The sequence below is a fragment of the Somniosus microcephalus genome, chromosome 10, assembly GCF_052327205.1.
Source record: "Somniosus microcephalus isolate GS21.2 chromosome 10, FLI_Smic_1.0, whole genome shotgun sequence".
Lineage (NCBI taxonomy): Eukaryota > Metazoa > Chordata > Chondrichthyes > Squaliformes > Somniosidae > Somniosus > Somniosus microcephalus.
In genome coordinates, this window is record NC_140996.1 from 204,214,433 (window position 1) to 204,232,840 (window position 18,408).

At 39.8% G+C, this 18,408-nt stretch overlaps 1 protein-coding gene across 3 annotated transcripts in view; it reads left to right on the top strand.

The window, feature by feature from the left end:
• Positions 1 to 2,266: 2,266 nt before the first annotated feature.
• ppme1 (protein phosphatase methylesterase 1) overlaps positions 2,267 to 18,408 on the top strand; it is a 50,754-nt gene continuing 34,612 nt past the window's right edge. The window contains exons 1-4 of one of the 3 annotated variants that reach the window (XM_085999474.1): positions 2,267 to 2,692; positions 8,857 to 8,948; positions 11,980 to 12,074; positions 16,833 to 16,890. In XM_085999474.1, the coding sequence (XP_085855600.1) occupies positions 2,598 to 2,692; positions 8,857 to 8,948; positions 11,980 to 12,074; positions 16,833 to 16,890 (340 nt within the window). In that variant the 5' untranslated portion in view covers positions 2,267 to 2,597. The remainder of the gene's footprint in view (positions 2,693 to 8,856; positions 8,949 to 11,979; positions 12,075 to 16,832; positions 16,891 to 18,408) is intronic. The other 2 variants (XM_085999471.1, XM_085999473.1) reach the window with 2 other exon arrangements.

An 18,408-nucleotide genomic window follows, 5' to 3' on the forward strand; every position in this document is an offset into this window, starting at 1 on the left:
ATTGCAATTTTTTCCCTCTGAAACTTAAGTTCCCATCACACAAATCACATATCTCAAAATAAAGGAAGTCAACTGCAACAAAACTTGCAACAACCATAACCTCCGCCTCATAACTTGAGCCATCTCTTGCAAATTCCCTCCGTGCCATTCCACTCCGCGCGGAGGGAATTCTTGTACGGGCTACTCCTGGGCATTGTCTAGTTCTATCCCGACATGCCCTTGCATTCCATCTTGCTGTCTGGCAGAGGTGGGAGGAGCCCCAATGGAAGACTATATGGAAGTCCTTCCCTGCATCATTGGGGATATGGGGTGGGTGGAAGGTGTTGCATGATGCAGGTACATGGGAAATAATGGGGCCTTCTGCAACCGGTGGGCATCGCGGGGAACAGAGCACCTGGCAGTCACCAACAATAATATTATGGTTTAGATTATGAGTATTTAAAAATGTTGTTCAAACTAGACTTAAGTCTATTATCAGCCGTGGCTCAGTTGGTAGCACTCTCGCCTCGGAGTCAGAAGGTTGTGGGTTTGTAGTCCCACTCCACGGGACTTGAGCACAAAAATCTAGACTGACACTCCAGTGCAGTGCTGAGGGAGTGTTGCAGTCAGAGGTGTTGTCTGTCGGATGAGACGTTATTCCAAGGCCCCGTCTGCCCTCTGAGGTGGACCTGAAAGATCCCACGGCACTATTTCGAAGAAGAGCAGGGGAGTTATCCTCGGTGTCCTGGCCAATATTTATCCCTCAACCTACATCACTAAAAAACAGATTAGCTGGTCATTGTCACATTGCTGTTTATGGGAGCTAGCTGTGTGCAAATTGGCTGTTGTGTTTCCTACATTACAACAGTGAATACACTTCAAAAAGTACTCAATTGGCTGTAAAGCGCTTTAGGATGTCCGATGGTCATGAAAGGCACTATGTAAATGCAAGTCTTTCTTTTTATTCATTGTGCCTCCTGAACAGAAGAAAGAAAAACTTACATTTATATAGAAACATAGAAGAGAGGAGCAGGAGTAGGCCATTCGGCCCCTCGAGCCTGCTCTGTCATTTAATGAGATCATGGCTGATCATCCAAATTCAGTACCCTGTCCCTGCTTTCTCCCCATATCCCTTGATCCCTTTAACCTTAAGAAATATATCTAACGCGCCTTTCATGACCACCGGATGTCCCAAAGCGCTTTACAGTCAATGAAGTACTTTAGGAGTGGAGTCACTGTTGTGATGTGAGAAACTCGGCAGCCAATTTGCGCACAGCAAACTTAAGAAAAGATATACTTGCTCTCGAGGTGGTTCAGAGAAGGTTCACTCGGTTGATTCCAGAGATGTGGGGGTTGACGTATGAGGAAAGGTTGAGTAGGTTGGGCCTCTACTCATTGGAGTTCAGAAGAATGAGAGGCGATCTTATCAAAACATATAAGATTGTGAGGGGGCTTGATCGGGTGGATGCGGTGAGGATGTTTCCACTGATGGGTGAGATTAGAACTAGGGGGCATAATCTTAAAATAAGGGGCTGCCCTTTCAAAACTGAGATGAGGAGAAACTTCTTCACTCAGAGGGTAGTAAATCTATGGAATTTGCTACCCCAGAGAGCTGTGGAAGCTGCAACATTAAATAAATTTAAAACGGATATAGACAGTTTCCTAGCAGATAAGGGAATTAGGGGTTACGGGGAGAAGGCAGGGAAGTGGACTTGAGTCTAGATTCGGATCAGCCATGATCCTGTTGAATGGTGGAGCAGGCCCGAGGGGCCGTATGGCCTACTCCTGCTCCTACTTCTTATGTTCTTATGTTCCCACAAACAGCAATGTGATAAAGACCAGATAATCTGTTTTTTTTTGTTATGTTGGTTGAGGGATAAATATTGGCCAGGAAGGGGGAGCCACTTAAGAATCATAACAACACAGGAGGCCATTCAGCCCATCGAGTCCGTGCAGGTTCTCTGCAGAGAGATCCAGTCAGTCCCATGCTCCCACTCTAACCGTAGCCCTGCAAGTTTATTTCCCTCAAGTGCCTATCCAGTCTCCCCTTGAAAACATTGAGCGTCTCAGCTCCCACCACTTACAGAATTATTTTTTCTCTGTTACTGCTGATGACAACAAGCCAGCCACCAACACCTGGGAAACTGCCATTCGCTCGCAGGCCCAACGTTTTTGGTTAAAATTCAAACTGGTAACGATGGCAACGGCGCGCCGGACTCCCAACATCAGGACTACAAGTTCCAGAATGCTCGGCTGACATCCGGTTCTCGCCCCTCCGTTACGTAATGCAGCGAACGGCATCACGGGAATTGTAGTCCCAGTGTGGCGGCGCATCGCCCCGTTGTCGCCCGAAAGCGGCACCGTGAGGACTACAAGTTCCAGCAGCGAGGCACCTGCGCAGCAACCGCCTCCCGGCCGGAGGAGGAGGCCATCTTCAGGACTAGTGACGGGATTTTCAAAGAATATATTTAATAATTTCTGTGTTGAGCAGCGTTGGGGCACCTTGGACATTTATGTAGTGTGCAAGTGCAAGGCCGGAGCAGCCGCTTCTTAAGAGCTGTAACAATAAGCTGGGACGATTATTAGTTTATTTTTTTTAAGTTTGATGTATATGAAACATGTCTTCTTTGGAGAAAGAGTTGTTTTTGAGCAAATTGCCTGCACGACCACCGATGCCGTCAGGTTTCCAGACTGGATCGAAAATGAGAATGGGGTTAGTGTGCACGCTAGGTTTTAAATCGAAACTGTGGTTTCAATGCTAATACCGACAGACTGCCTCCCAGTCAGCTTTCAGGAGGTTTTAAAACCAAGCCGAACTGTGGTTTATTTTGTAGTTTGGTTGATTTGAGATTGTATATTCTATGTAGTTCTTTATTTAACCAAAAATCGCTAGCGAATAGCTGCAATACCTTAAATAAATACATATATAGTTAAATAAACTTAAATTGTTTTCCCATTTCAACTCTTCAGTAGAGGCGAGTAAAACGGATGGTGCAAGATTAAGTTACAGTATTTTTTTTTATTGCTTGCAGTTGTTTCCATTTGCAGTCTGGACTTCAATACGACTAACAGACTGATGCTTCCTTCCTCAAAGTATAGTGTTATTTTTAATTATGTTGTTAAAATATAAGTGGAAAATTATCCTTTTTTTAAACTGCAATGTGTACTATATACAGCTGGCGATTGGACAATGCAGAGGAAAGATTTAATCCTTTTGAACTTGATTCATTTGTGTTTGGAGCATTAGATCTGATTAAATGAGAACAGTTTGTTTTGCATTGTTGGTTCCAATTTTCTCTGTGTTGTATTCTTCATGCATGCACTCTGGCCATTAGATTGTCCAGTAACCTCTCTGCATATATGTCTACTATTTGGCTACTGGAATGTGCATATGAACCAACTCCAAAGGTTCTCCCTCTCAAGCAAAAGGCTTCATTTTTCTCTGCTCAACTAATTTGTGGTTCTACTTTTCATAATGTTATTATTCATAAATGGAGACTGGGCAGATTGCTAGGGAGGATGTCTGACTGACTGCTTTTGCATGTTTTGATCCTTGGTGGGTGCCCAGATATCAGCTGGTTTTCTTGAACCCTTCTATGACAGGTAGGCATAGTATGATGTACATCATTTAGTTATATCTCATCTCACTTCACTATTTTAAGTTTTGTTATTGCATTTTGTTCCAAATCCACAATTTGAATAGACTAGCGTCTCAGTCTGTTTGCAGTTTCGCTATAAAAGGGGAGCTATTTAATGATCATCCATGTGTGGTTGGTCTTCACTCGAGTAAAACTGAAATGATGCATGTTGTTCTAGTTGAGACTATGAATTTTGTAAAAGAATGTCTGGTTTTGAATCTAAATTACAGCTTTCATTGGAGCAGCATTCAGTTTGGGACCACTTCAGCCAATAATTAATATGCACCTATAAAATCTATGTCTTACACTTTGCTTACCATTGGAAGGTCTGTGATGAAACAAACTGAGAGCAATGCAGCATTGTCACTAGACTTTTTTTTTAGCATATTGGTACCAATACACTATGGAAAAGGCCTACTTAAGTTTAAGTCAATATGCTTCTTGTGTGATTCCTGGAATTCATTACCTCAAATTGCTCCGACCACTACCAATTCCACTGGTGGATCTATAAAGAGCAGTACTTGATCCTAGTGTTAAAATACTGTTTCCAGGCATAAGTGCAAGTGTGGAAGGACAGAATCTATAATTGTACTGCTGTGTGTTTTTCGCACTTCATCCAATATGCAATTTTCATCTACCCCATGCTTTACTGGAATGCTAGTGACAACACTGCATTGGAAAGAACCGACTGCCAGCTTAAGACATATCTCGTACAGCTGCATCATTCTGGCAGAACTCAAGTCGGAATGCAGCTTGTAGTTCACTTTTTTTGTTTTGCAGCTTTTTAGGAAGCATACTTTTTTTTTAAATTGCTAAAAATTCAAGATTTTATTAATTCATATTTTTAATAATTCAAAGCCTCCGTCCCAGTCAAAACCTTGATTTAATTTAAGCTAAGATCTCGTCACACTTTAGGAAGGATGTCAAGGCCTTAGACAGGCTGCAGAGGAGATTTACTAGAATGGCACCGGGATGAAAGACTTCAATTACGTGGAGAGACTAGAGAAACTGGGGTTGTTCCCCTTAGAGCAGAGAATGTTAAGGGGAGATTTGATAGAGGTGTTCAAAATCATGAAGGGTTTTGATAGAGTAAATAAGGAGAAACTGTTTCCAATGGCAGAAGGGTCGATAACCAGAGGACACAGATTTAAGGTAATTGATAAAAGAATCAGAGGCAACATGAGAAAAAAAATTACACTGCGAGCTGTTATGATCTGGAATGCACTCCCTGAAAGGGTGGTGAAAGCAGATTCAATAATAACTTTCAAAAGGGAATTGGATAAATACTTGAAAGGGAAAAATTTGCTGGGCTATGGGGAAAGAGCAGGGGGAGTGGGATTGATTGGATAGCTCTTTCAAACAGCTGGCATAGGCACAATGGGCCAAATGGCATCCTTCTGTGCTGTATCATTCTATGATACTACAGCTTCACCATTAACTCAGCAGAAATTACAACTTCCATATTGAAACAGTTTACAGACTCATCATTTACTGCACTGCGAGACTGCTTACAAGTTATCAGCTATTAAATATCCTTTAGCTTTTGCTTTGCTAAATTTTGCTAGTATTATGTGACACTTTGTTATGAATGTTTAATATTGCTGTATTTGTAAATATTTAAAAAATGGGCCCGTTTCCGCCCTTGCCTCAGCTCATCCGCTGCTGAAACCCTCATCCATGCCTTTGTTACCTCTAGACTTGACTATTCCAGCGCACTCCTGGCTGGCCTCCCACATTCTACCCTACGTGAACTTGAGGTGATCCAAAACTCGGCTGCCCATGTCCTAACTTGCACCAAGTCCTGTTCACCTATCAACCCTGTGCTCGCTGACCTACATTGGCTCCCGGTTAAGCAATGCCTCGATTTCAAAATTCTCATGCTTGTTTTCAAATCCCTCCATGGCCTCATCCCTCCCTATCTCTGTAATCTCCTTCAGCCCCCCCCCCCCCGAGATATCTACGCTCCTCTAATTTTGCCCTCTTGAGCATCCCTGATTATAACTGCTCAACCATTGGTGGCCGTGCCTTCTGTTGCCTAGGTCCTAAGCTCTGGAATTCCCTGCATAAACCTCTCCGCCTCGCCACCTCTTTCCTCTAAGACGCTCCTTAACCAAGCTTTTGGTCATCTGCCCTAATTTCTCCTTATGTGACTCGGTGTCAAATTTTTTGTCTTTTAATACTCCTGTGAAGCGCCTTGGGAAGTTTTACTGCGTTAAAGGTGCTATATAAATACAAGTTGTTGTTTAAGAATAACCTGCAGAAAAGCCATGCTAAACATTTGCTGGTAATATTGATGTGGTATAAAAGGATTTGAAGATGCAAAACTTTGTGATTAGGGAACGTGGTGCCATTTGGATTTGACATTAATGAGGAGAAAATCACGTCAACCAGTGCTAATGCTTGACCCAATACTAAGTTATTTCTGAACTACAGGGAACAAAATGGACATGTCAAAGCACTTACGGTTTGAAATCTCCTCATGAAATGAAAGACGGCCATTGACTGATGCAGAAAGCAGCCGGAAATGTGAAAAATTAAATGCAAATTTTACAAAGATGCATTAGTAGAAGAGGAGCTGGGGAGTTCTCCCAGTGTCCTGGCCAACATTTATCCCTCAACCAAAAGCTGAAACAGATTATCTGGTCATTTATGTTATTGCTGTTTGTGGGACCTTGCTGTGCGCAAATTGACTGCCACGTTTCCTACATTACAACGTTGACGACACTTCAAAAGTACTTCGTTGACTGTAAAGCGCTTTGGGAAATCGTGAAAGAGGCTATGAAAATGCAAGTCTTTCTTTCTTCCAAGACTTCTGTTAAATTTTGTTAGCCCGAACAAAGAATTCTAAGGACAATTAGAAAAGGAAACTGTGACTTTGAGAAGAAACCCCTATGAAAGCTTAATTGGAAATGTCTGTAACAAGGACATGAGAGCATAGACTCTGTTGAAAGACAAATGTGTTGCATATGCTGAAAAGTGGAAAAAATAGTTGGGACATGTCCTGAGTAGAGAGGGAAACAAATGACCAAACTGGCCCTACAGTGACCTGAGCTTAAATGAGAGGGTAGGAGATAGAAAGACAAATGACTTGTAGTTTTGGGAATAAAGCCTAGTAAGATTTTCTGATTTGGAACAAGCATACCTAGAAATTTGGAATATTCACAGGAGAGCTAATGATCCCTCAGGATGTCACTTCAAACTGTAGTTTTATATTCTAGATTTAGTTCAATGCATTTATCAACTTCCACTTTATTTGATTCCATTCACTTCAAAAAATTGAGTCCTATGCCCACTCAGTCTTTTTTCTACATTTGAACAATCTTAGTTCCTTTATCTGCCGTCATGGCACATCATCATAAATTTGGGTGTTTGTCGCTCTCTCTATCATTTCTGAATGACTAATTATTCTACAGTGCGACTCGCTACTCATATGAAGAATTAATACATAATTGTTGGATTTTTAGTCATTTTGTGGGCATTATTAATGCATGACTGAAACTGCAGAAATGCTTTCAAAGATCTGTGTGTTTGTAACTACTCCTTATCCTATTCCATTTTCAATTTATTAAAGTTCTTCATTCATGGTGTAACTTAATTGCATAGGATTTTTGCACCTATATAGTACAGGTATATACATTACCCTGTATTTTTCCACATTAAACGTAACTTCTAATCATTAGACCAAGTGCTGAGTCTCAGAAGAATAATGTCATCCACCTACTCAAATGCCTTCCCCCACAATTTTGTGTCGTGAGTAAGCTCAGAAATTCTGCAGTCGGCTCACTTATTTAGATAGCTTTATAAAAATGGGAAACATTTTAAGGAATTGGACCTGGTAATATAGAAGGGCTGGTATATTATATAGATATCATCTGTTTCTTAAAATTATTGTTCGGGGAAAAATTGATCTCTTTGAACTTTATTGTATCTCGTAGCAAATTTTCCTAGGCAGATTTCAGTCCTCGGGTGTTTGTAACATATTTGATTAGATGCATTGCCTTTTCTTTTTATAAAGTACCTTCTATTAAAAAGGCAGTAAGGCAGCAGTGTGTTGGTACAGTTTCGCAAGCAGACTGTAGTACTGCATCTGCTACAAACTGCTTACTGAGTGAAATAGCAATATGACCAATGAAAAACACACTCATTTCAGCATCAATCATGACCAAATTGCTATAAAGATCCCCTATTCTGCCCCAAACATTGTGTCTGAACCCTAATTCTATGTCCATCATTGCTGTGGCCTCAGTGAGGTTGCCAAACTAGGGGCAGTTTTATGCTGTGGATCCAATCCCATGAAGAAGTGAGTTGAGATTACCCAAATTTACTTCACATAGGATATTTATATTCAGCAGGAAGAGAAGGTTTTCAGTATGGGTTGAAACCTTGGTCTAAGAAATGAAAGAACAGTATGCTGACCCATCCAGTCCCATGCTAAATTTTGACATGGCAAGGTCTGTTGTTAGTTGGTGGATGGATTAGATTTCTTTTCGGGTAAGTGATTGGATGGTCTCAGATGTGGATTGTCATGATCAGCCAAAAAGAATGCCATGTTTTTGTGGTGGGACTGTTCTGGTTCATTTTTTTTCCTGTCTTTACTGAAATTGAACTTTTCATACAGTGTGGTGGTTTAACTAGCGGCCCACTGGCTAAGCTGTGTAATATCTTCTCCATTTGAAGGAAGTTTGTATGCTACAGGACCAAACTTCCATCCATAACTACTTTCTGTATTGATCTGTACCTATTCAGGCCCCTTTGCATCATGTACCATTCACCAGCAATCTGCTACCATAATTCAGCTAATACTAGTCCTTAACATGCTAAATCGGCAGTATATGAAAATGGCTTTGGATTATTTTTTGAGATATTCGTTTTCTCCCTCCCCACCCCACCCCTCGAAATAGTAAGTTTGAGATTGGCAGCACTTTGTGTATTCCACCAATCTGTGGTGTGCTGTACATAATGCTGGAGAATTAAACCATTTTCCTGGTGGGCCTCTGAATGTGGAGGCTAACATGTAACAAAGTGATATTTTCAGTGAATTCTGGTTCCTGAATATCTAGGAAGTCCTGCTAAAGTACCTTTTCTACATCTAGATTATTCTTAGAATACATTTTAAAAAATCTATTCTTTATGTAGCTGATATGCAGCCATGATCCTCAACGGAATAAATATGCTCTAAAATTATATGTCGTGTGTTGAAGGCTATTTTTAACTGATGGTTTGTGTCCTTTTGTTACAGCCCTGGAAGAAAAAGGGATTTTTCCCCTGTGGCCTGGAGCCAGTATTTTGAAACCATGGAAGATATCACAATTGCAAATGGAACAAGCAAAGACATATCCTTTTTAAAATTCCAATGCATTGTACTGTTTCTAACATAACTTTGTCCTTGATGAAGAATTCAGTTTAAAGACGCAATATTGTTTTGCTTAGTCTAATATTGGTTGCAGTTCTAGACTTTTTTTCTGTCCTATAACTTTTGAAAAAGTGTTGTAGCAAATAGTGTTTCAATTAACACAAAACTCTTGCATTTAAGGGGTAGTTCAAAATTTACCAATAATGTAACAGTTTTTAAAACATTTTAATTCCAAAGTAAATGAGCTTTTATTTAAATCTGCTCAACTTGTTTTTAGGATGTTCTGTTAAATTGATTTTTTATTAAAGTTAAAAAGTATTTTTGAGTTATTCTGATACACTTTGGTCACATTAATAACATTTTTGAATTGACTGAGATAACGGAACTGTCTTAACACAATAGCTTTTATTTTTAAACACAGCCCACACTCCCCACTCTAACCCTTTCCCTAATTGCTCACTCAGGCTGAACCAAATGGTGTGTAGCCTTGGTGTCCTATGCAAAGCTCACCTGAGCTTCAAATTCCATATCCTATACATCATGAAGACAGTGTACTTCACCTCTGCAGCATTGTCCGCCGCTCACTTCCTCTGCCACTGAAACTCTCATCCATGCTTTTGTTACCTAAAGACGACGTCCGCCTCATGCACCCCTACAAACTTCAACTTGTCCAGACCCCTCTTACCTATGTTCTATCTCCCACTAGTTCCCTGTCCTCGCTGACCCCCACTGGCTCCCATAGTTAAAATCTTTATCTACACATCCCTGCATTACTTCACGTAACCCTACAATGTGAGCACCATGATTAAATTTGAAAAAGAATGGATTCATATCCAGTAACTTTTGTCCAATAACAGTCAACACTGTTGGGAATATAATGTCTTCAGATTCAGGAAACATGCTTTTAATATATAAGCAAAATTGGTTTGTCTCACTGCTTTTTTTAAATTTTGGTGAGCTCTATTGATTTGAATAACAATTGGGAGTCAATTTGCCAAGTTATATGTCATTAGGATTTCTGCTTTTTGGGTTTAGCTGTTGCAAATTAAAATTTTGCAGTTGTTTCATTCATGTGAAAACATTAATGAAACAGCAAAACTTAGGAAGAAAAAATGAAAAACAAATATTTAATTTGATCTAGGGATGTGGATGACACGGGCAAGGCAGTATTTAATGCCCTCCGGACAACTGAGGATGGGCAATAAGAGTCAACCATATACTGTGGGACTGGAGTCATTGTAGGCCAGACTGGGTAGGGATGGTAGGGTTCCCTTCTTTAGTGAACCAGTTGGTTAAAAAAAAAAAATCCAACAGTTTTCATGGTAATTTTCTGGTGCTAGCTTACAAATTACCATGGTGGGATTTGAGCTCTGGATTGCTAGTTCAGTACCAAAAACCATTAGGCTACCATACCATTAGTAAATTTAATTTTTAAAGAATCCTGCTTCCACGATTAAGGCAGGAAGCTCTTGACCAAGTAAAGACCAAGCTCTCTTTCTAAGTGAATCACTTTACATTTGTACTGTGTTTTATTTCATGTTGATGTTGAAAAAAGATAATTTAACAACAAAACACTAAATTTGATGAAAATGAAATATTGGTAAAAATAAACACTAGAAACCCTACCTGCCAAATATGTAGGAAAAAGATGAATGAAAAAGTCCTTCTTTGAATTACAGTAACTCATCTTAAAAAGATGATTAGCAAGGCATTGAGAAACATAGCTGTATATTTGTCTCGCCTTATTTAAAACAAAAAGACTTCAGATATTATAAATTAACTTTTAAGAATAATTTAGTTAAGCAGTTTTAATATCCTAAACTCAGAACAAAACTTACTGTTTTTTTTTGTAATGCATAGAAATGTGTAGTTCTGCTTTTAAAATATTACCTGTAGGCAGCTAGTATGCTGAGCAAAGTATGATATATATGCAAAGTTCACAGATTATTGTGACCTAAAACCTAAAAATATATGGATCACGCAGTACGTGGCTCTGTGCATTCTCGGTAGGAACAGGAGTAGGCCATTCAGCCCCTCCAGTCTGTTCCGCCATTCAGTTTATTCATGGCTGATCTGTAGCTTAACTCCGTTCGTTGGTTCCATAACCCTTAATACCCTTGTGTAGCAAATCTTTCAATCTCAAGGTTTGAAACTTTCAATTGACCTAGCCTCAACAGCTTTTTTGGAGGGGAGAGACCCAGATCTCCACTACCTTTTACGTGAATTGCTTTCTAACATCACCCCTGAACAGCCTAGCTCTAATTTTAAGGTTATGGCCCTTATTCTGGACTCCTCCACCAGAGGAAATAGTTTCCCTCTTTCTACCCTATTCTTTGATCATCTTAAACACCTCAATTAGATCACCCCTTAATCTTCTATATTCAAAGGAATACAAGCCTAGTCAATGCAACATGTTCTCTTAATTTAACCTTTTTAGTGCTGGTATCATTCTGGTGAATCTGTGCTGCACTTGCTCCAAGGCCAATATATCCTTCCTGAGGGGCGGTGTCCAGAACTAAATGCAGTGCTCTAGATGGGGTGTAACCAGAGCTCTGTACACTGTAACAAAACTTTCATCCCTTTGTATACCAACTCCCTTGAGATAAAAGCTAACATTCCATTAGCCTTTTAAATTATTTTTTGTATCTGTCCACTAGCTTTTAGTGATTTTTGTACTTGAACCCCTTAATCTCGCTGCTTATCCACAGTTCCTAGCTTCTCGCCATTTAGTAAATACTCTGATCTATCTTTCTTAGGTCAAAGGTGGATGACTTCACATTTCCCACGTTGAATTCCATCTGCCACCATTTTGTCCACTCACTTAATCTGTCTATGGTGTGATATAATATTGTAACTAGTTAATCAAACATAACAAATTTCTAATGCTTTTGAGAAGGTTACAAATTTGTGTTATGTTTGTTAATAGTATGTCCAATCTAGTACATGTAATATCGTGCATTACCCATATGTGCTTTACTTATATATTGCATGGAAACCTTAACCACTTGTACTCTTTTCGAATCTACAAAAGTGGATCTGATGGACCGGTCCTTTTATTATTACATGGTGGAGGCCATTCGGCGCTCTCTTGGGCAGTCTTCACTGTAAGTAATTGCAAATTTTAAGAGGAACGCAGAGCTGGTATTTCAATATGAAATTTACTGCACAGCAAGAAACTTCATATTGGCTCACTATTGAAACAATAGCAGGATTATGATTGATGTATCCTACAAAATTCTTTGAGCCTATTTGAGGTCCTACTAAATGCGATATGTCACAGGGAGGCACAAGTGAATCGTGCACTGTGGGTCTAAGAGAAGGATTGTACATTCTGTTTATATTGTAGGATGTATTTGATCATGCACTTATCACAACCAATCCGGTGCTCACCCAACATTTGCATATGCACTTTGCCCTAGGGTCTCTGGGTAGTGATGAGGTGGGAACTCCAACCTAGAGGCAAATTGTAGAGCTTCCATCCCCACTCTAGCTAATTCAGCAAACCAGAATCATCTTTGTCTGATTGGCTCAATATTGGATGGTTTATTTATACATTATGCAATTGGGGTAGCCCCTGAACTATAATTTTAAGTTTCATCTGTGACTTAAAAAAAAAAACTGACGGCAACTGGAAAGCCTGCATGTGGTTTCATCTCATACCAAAGGCAAAATGAGGCTGTTGCTTCAAGCATCTGTCTGAATTGTAAATATGTTACTTTGTATATAATAGTTTGAGATATGAAAATGGATTTGCCTCTGAAACTGAACCTGGACATGCAAAGTGTTGCATTGTTATATACTGTACTTTGAAATGGTTTTCATTGGTTTATTAAAACAGCAGTTTCCAAAGTGATTCCTCACCCATAAACCATTTACCATTTGACAAGTGAATAGTGCACTGTGGGTCTACATTCTGTGGTGCCTCATCACAACAGGATTTTGTTTATATTGTAGGATGTATTAAAACTTGTTTCCACATGTAGAAAGAAAGGGCGGCAAAATGGCTGTGCCCTGTTTGAGATCCCTATAATAACATCTTACCTTAGTTGTAGCAATGTATCAGTTAGAAACTAGGTACACATTTTCTTTTCCTAGTCTCCTCCAAACAATTCCCAGCTGGGGATTAGCCCGTGATCAGTTCCCAGTCTTCTGCTAATGCTGTTTTTCGTTCAGCTGCTAGGAGATTTGTGAGAGTGGGCAGGTATGATTCATCCTGTGTACATAAGACCCTATAGAGATAAGAAAAAGCCTGTTGAGCCCATCTGGGTTATCACATTCTTCATGTCCAGAATCCTGAAGATGGTGTTTTCTGTATGGCAGAGCTCAGACTTGTGCAGAATAATAAATCTGTGATCAAGAAACATAATCGTATAATTTTCATTTTCTTCCTGAGAAGGTTCTGTATTTTTTAAAAATAAAGTCTGTTTGCCATCAAGCTTTTAAATCAGTTTATTTTTGATCATTCTATCTTCTTTTGGTGGATATTGGCTTTACAGACAGTTCTTTTTCTTTTAGTATGATTTTAAAAGGAATATTTCCTTTCTCCACACTTTCCTCCCCCCCACTGTGTAAACTTGCCTTCTCACCTACTCTGGTTTGAATCTGAGACACTTTTCCTAAAGCTAAATATAAATACTTTTAACATATTATGGGATGTATTTTCCTATGTTCACTATAGTGGGGGGAAAAAATTGAAATACAGTTGGAACGATTGGTTTATACGCATCTACTTTTTTTCTAACATTTGACCTGCTCAGACCCTTCACTGACTCTGCCAGCAAAAAAGTGGCATACTGGCTGCTTAAATATCTCATTAGAGCATTTGTGAAACAGAGTGCAGGTCACGTTCAATGTTGTATGCCTAATAACAAAAATGCTGAGCCACAATATTGAATATTGCAGCATATGGACTGGTATTTTGACTCTTCATCTCCGGAGAAGAGGGAACTTGCTGTAAATGTGCTTAAGACTGACTTACAATTACACCATGTACAGGAAACTTTGTGATATCCGGCACTGACGGGACCGGCGTGTTGCCGATCTATCAAAACTGCTGGACATACAAAGTTAACGTTGAAGCATACGGAGGTTTTCATCTCCGTATCTGACAACAAACACTGTTGCTTAGCAACAGCTTCTAAAGAGTCGGCTGCAGTTGCAAGTGTCTGTAGCTGAAGCTGTTGCTGTAGCTACAGACCTTGCAGTGGCTGACTGGGGGGGGAAAAAAAAGAACGAGATCTAAAAAAAACTTACAGAAAACGGCTCCTGATTTTTGCTGTTAGATCGAGTATTCCGGACATACAACCTCCGGATAAACCAAAGTTTCCTGTACCATGTTCTCAGACTAGTGTGAGGCTGTGGCTCTAAATGGTGAGGTACTTATAATGAGAGTCAGAGTTTTTTTTTGACCTTCCACATACAGATTTTTAATTCCTTGTTATCTTGTAGGTGGTGGTGTAACTCCAGTTGTGTATGGGGTGGTGATTGGTTTACTCTTCTGTGCTGTGGTAATTGGGTAGTAAGAGGTTTAATGTCTTACTGTAAAAGACAGTGACTGTTATTCTGTATTTGGATTTGTAGGCATTTTAAGTAGAGGCACCCATAGATTCTTGCCAAAGAAAATTGGCATACTTTATACTACAATTATTCTTATTTCAGAATTCAATGATTAACTCTTGTGCATTAAAGAATGGTACAAGGTGTACCACCCAAGTTATACTGGGCATGCACACTGGATTCACTGGCTTTTTTTGAAATGCTGAACAACACTGCATAGATGCACATGAGTTAAATCATGTGTTCAGTGTGACTTTAAATTTAATAGGGAGTCAGAGTGCTCAAGAGTACAACCAATATGGCCCGGTGGATGTACATTGTTTTTCTTACAATGTGCTGTTAGTCAACATAAGTTACACTGATGCAACAAGAAAGTATTGATTCATGAATGTTGTTAGCTCTGCATAATGGCCCAGAACTTGGTGTCGGGGGCTTGCCGCGCGTGCAAGCCCCCGATGTGCGCTCACCTGCGCGCCGACATCTGAAACCTGGCCCGCAGTGGATTTCCTTTCAGTGGCCAGGTTCTGATGTCGGCGCGCTGTGCTAACCTGACCCAGCGGCGTAGTTAGTGCGATGTGCCGGCTGGGATCAGGTGAGCACTGTTCAGCCAATCAGGGGAGGGGAAACTTCATTCATAAGTTTGAGAGTAAGAACTGTCAAACTCATGAGAAGTACTGCACCCCAAAACACTACTTAAACTTTAAATAAAATTTAAAAAAAACATCCCAATCATTAAATTAAGTGTAAATAAGTTTAAAAAAAAAATAATTTAAACAATTTTTTTGAAAAATAATTTTTAATAAAAAGGGTCTAAAACTAAACTTACCTTATTGTAGATTCTTTAAAATAATAAACCTGTGGAAAAATTTTTTCTAAATTGCACTAAAACACCACTTACCTGTAAAAATAAATACTTACGTGTGCTTTTTACAAGCGTAAAGACCGGAGGCCTTTACACATGCGCAAATCCCCCAAAACAGAGGAAATCCAAGACGCACGCGCTGCTCCCTACAACGCACGCGCTAGCCTCTTCAACTCTTGGGTGAGAGGAGAGGAAATGCCGGTTTTCAGCGCATGTGCTGTGCATGCTGAAAACCGGCATTTCCTCCGGCCAGACGCGTGAGTACCCCTTCCGTACTCATGCGTTTGGGGAGGAATTACTGTCCCATTGTGTTTAATTTTGGGTATTGTGTTGTATTTGGGTGTTGTACTGTATCCAAAGAATACAAATCTACTTTGAGGCCTTGGGTTAAGCTAATTTCTGCTAACACAATACAATAAAGAATGGTGTTGTAGGGGACTCTCATTTGGGAAAGGCAGTGTATGAACAATACAGATTGAATCCCTGTTTGATCTTGGTAGGGAAGCTACAGTTGGTCTCTGTGTCACCTGGTTCAAGGAAGGGGAAATCATCCAGGGTTCACTTCTTATCGCTGCTGGAAGTGAACATGTGTGGACATTGGTTAAAGGCAGGATTGGGGTCAGATGTAAGGTTCTCACTGCCCTCCCCCTGTGATCAATTAGCTTGTCAGTACTCAATGTCAAAGTTCGTACTTGAAGAACAGCCGATATGGGCAAAGTGCCACAGGGCAATTGGCACTTGTGGAACTGTTGTACAACAAGGAGTCAACATCTTCTGGGGAGGGAAGACAGTCGGCTTGGCGCAGTTGGTATTGTGTAACTGATGCTACAGACCAGAAGGTCCCAGGCTGAATTTCTGGTCTATGCTGAGTTGACTGAACTCAGATGGGGTGGCCAAGCTTTCTACTCTTGATTGCTATTCAGTGACCTGTTTGTGTAAACTTTGGGTGAGGTTGAGATTTGGCTTTGCTATGATGTCCCCCATCATCAGTTAGCTAGCCAACATTCACTGTTTCAATTTGCACATGAAGAATGACCTCTTTGGGGAGATACTTTATAGTGAACAGTAGCACACCATGAATTAGTGTGTTCAGAAGGGGAGCTCCACAGGCAGGAATACACTTGATGTTTTGTGCTGAATTTGTCATTAGAGTATCGTGATTGCAGTGTTAAACATCAAATATAATATAATGGGGCATTAAGCACCAAAGTTAAGTATGTGATTTAATTTTTTTTGTTATCCTGGAATGTGGGCAACGCAAGTACAGCAGTATTTATTGCCCATCCCTGGTTTCTGAGGGATTTTTCAACAAAAATATACTGAGTTTTTTTTAAAGTTTTGAAATTTGATCCTTTTTTTTGTACAGTAACATGTATTCTTATGAGTGGTGATATGAGATATTAGTATATATGACTTAAATATGCTCTGTTATTTCTGACCACAGTCCATGATTACCAGTAGGGTACGATGCAGAGTTGTGGCAGTAGACCTACGAAGCCATGGTAAGTGTTTCTTTTTAAACTTCTGTTAAGGGTATTTTATTCTGGCTGCTAAGAGTGTTTGTCATTAGATTTGATAAATGAACATCCTGTTGGTTTGGTTCTCTTTAAACTAGAAAGGGTACATGCGTTTATTCATGGATCAATATTTGTTTAACTACACAAGTACCTTTTTGGTATGTACTGGCTTTGTATTGTACCAAATACTTCTTTGAATACTTCCCACATTTTGTCTGTAGGTTTACCCATTAACATTTCATCTCAGCTTACTGTGATCAATTTATTTCTCAAACCTCAGGATTCCTTCACCTCGTCTCCCACTCTCCAAACACTTTTTTCCCAGTGCTCTCAAATCCCTAGAATGTCCATACAGTGTTCCCGGACACTGGGACATCTCTCTGTGGTCCCAGGTCCCGGTATCTCCCCCCAGCACTTTCTCTCTCTCTACAGTGTTTCTAGATCCTGGGATCCCCATCAAAGTACTGCTAGACTCCAAAACCCCTATCTTGGGACTATGAAGTATTTGTGTTTTTATAAACTCTCCGCCCCCCCGCCCCCCCACCCCCAGCCAAGATTGTTTTGATTTTTGTGTTTCAGACTACTCTTGTAGGTCAATCCCAAGTCCACATGCCATCAAGAGTATGTGTCTTTGCCTGGATTTCAAGAAAAGCTTTTGGTAATGTGCCCAGATCAACGTCAAACCCTGTTTGGTAATGTTTCTGAGGTACTGGACTGTCTTATGATGCCATATTTCCGAAATAGTCTTCAAAAGCAAATAGAAAGCCTCAATGGATTTTGTTTAAATTATAAAACACAGAGTGAATTTATTAAATAAATTATGAACAAACGAAAAAATCAACAGATAGAATACAGTGATATATTTAAGGTAGGGCTTTCATCTTGACTCTTGGAATGGTAAAATATCAAACAACTTAAAAAACTTAGGCTATATATATATATATACTAAACCATCATAACATCTCTTTGTTGAAAACCTCTCAAGGTAACTGCCAAACCTGAGAATTATTTAACCCTGTTTTCTCAAGGTAGGAAGCTCACTTGCTTCATAGAGAGAGGTCCATAGCTATTTGCTCAATGGCCAATTTCATGGAAAGTTTATCTTTTTTTATATTTGGAAGTGAGGAGGCCAGAGGCTTCCTGTGATTTTTGAGTAGCCACCCTCTTGGATTTAACAAAGAGCTGCCTATGAAGTACAAACTGAATCAACCAGAAGTGTATATATATAGGAAAAGAGTTTTCCTCCAGAACCTGCAACTGGGGACATACTACTTTGCAACATCATATCAAAAATTGGGAGATTTCTGGCAGCTTAGAACTTTCTGTAGTAACTTAGATTTAAATATCTGCCTGAACAACTTTAGAGAAAAATACTTTCTTATTGTCACACAGAGCTTGGTCTTTTTCCTAGTGCTCCCAGATCCCTAGGGCTGCATATAGTGCAGATAAATCATGTTCCTGCTAATGCTACTAGCATAATACCCATATTCTCGTAAAATGCTT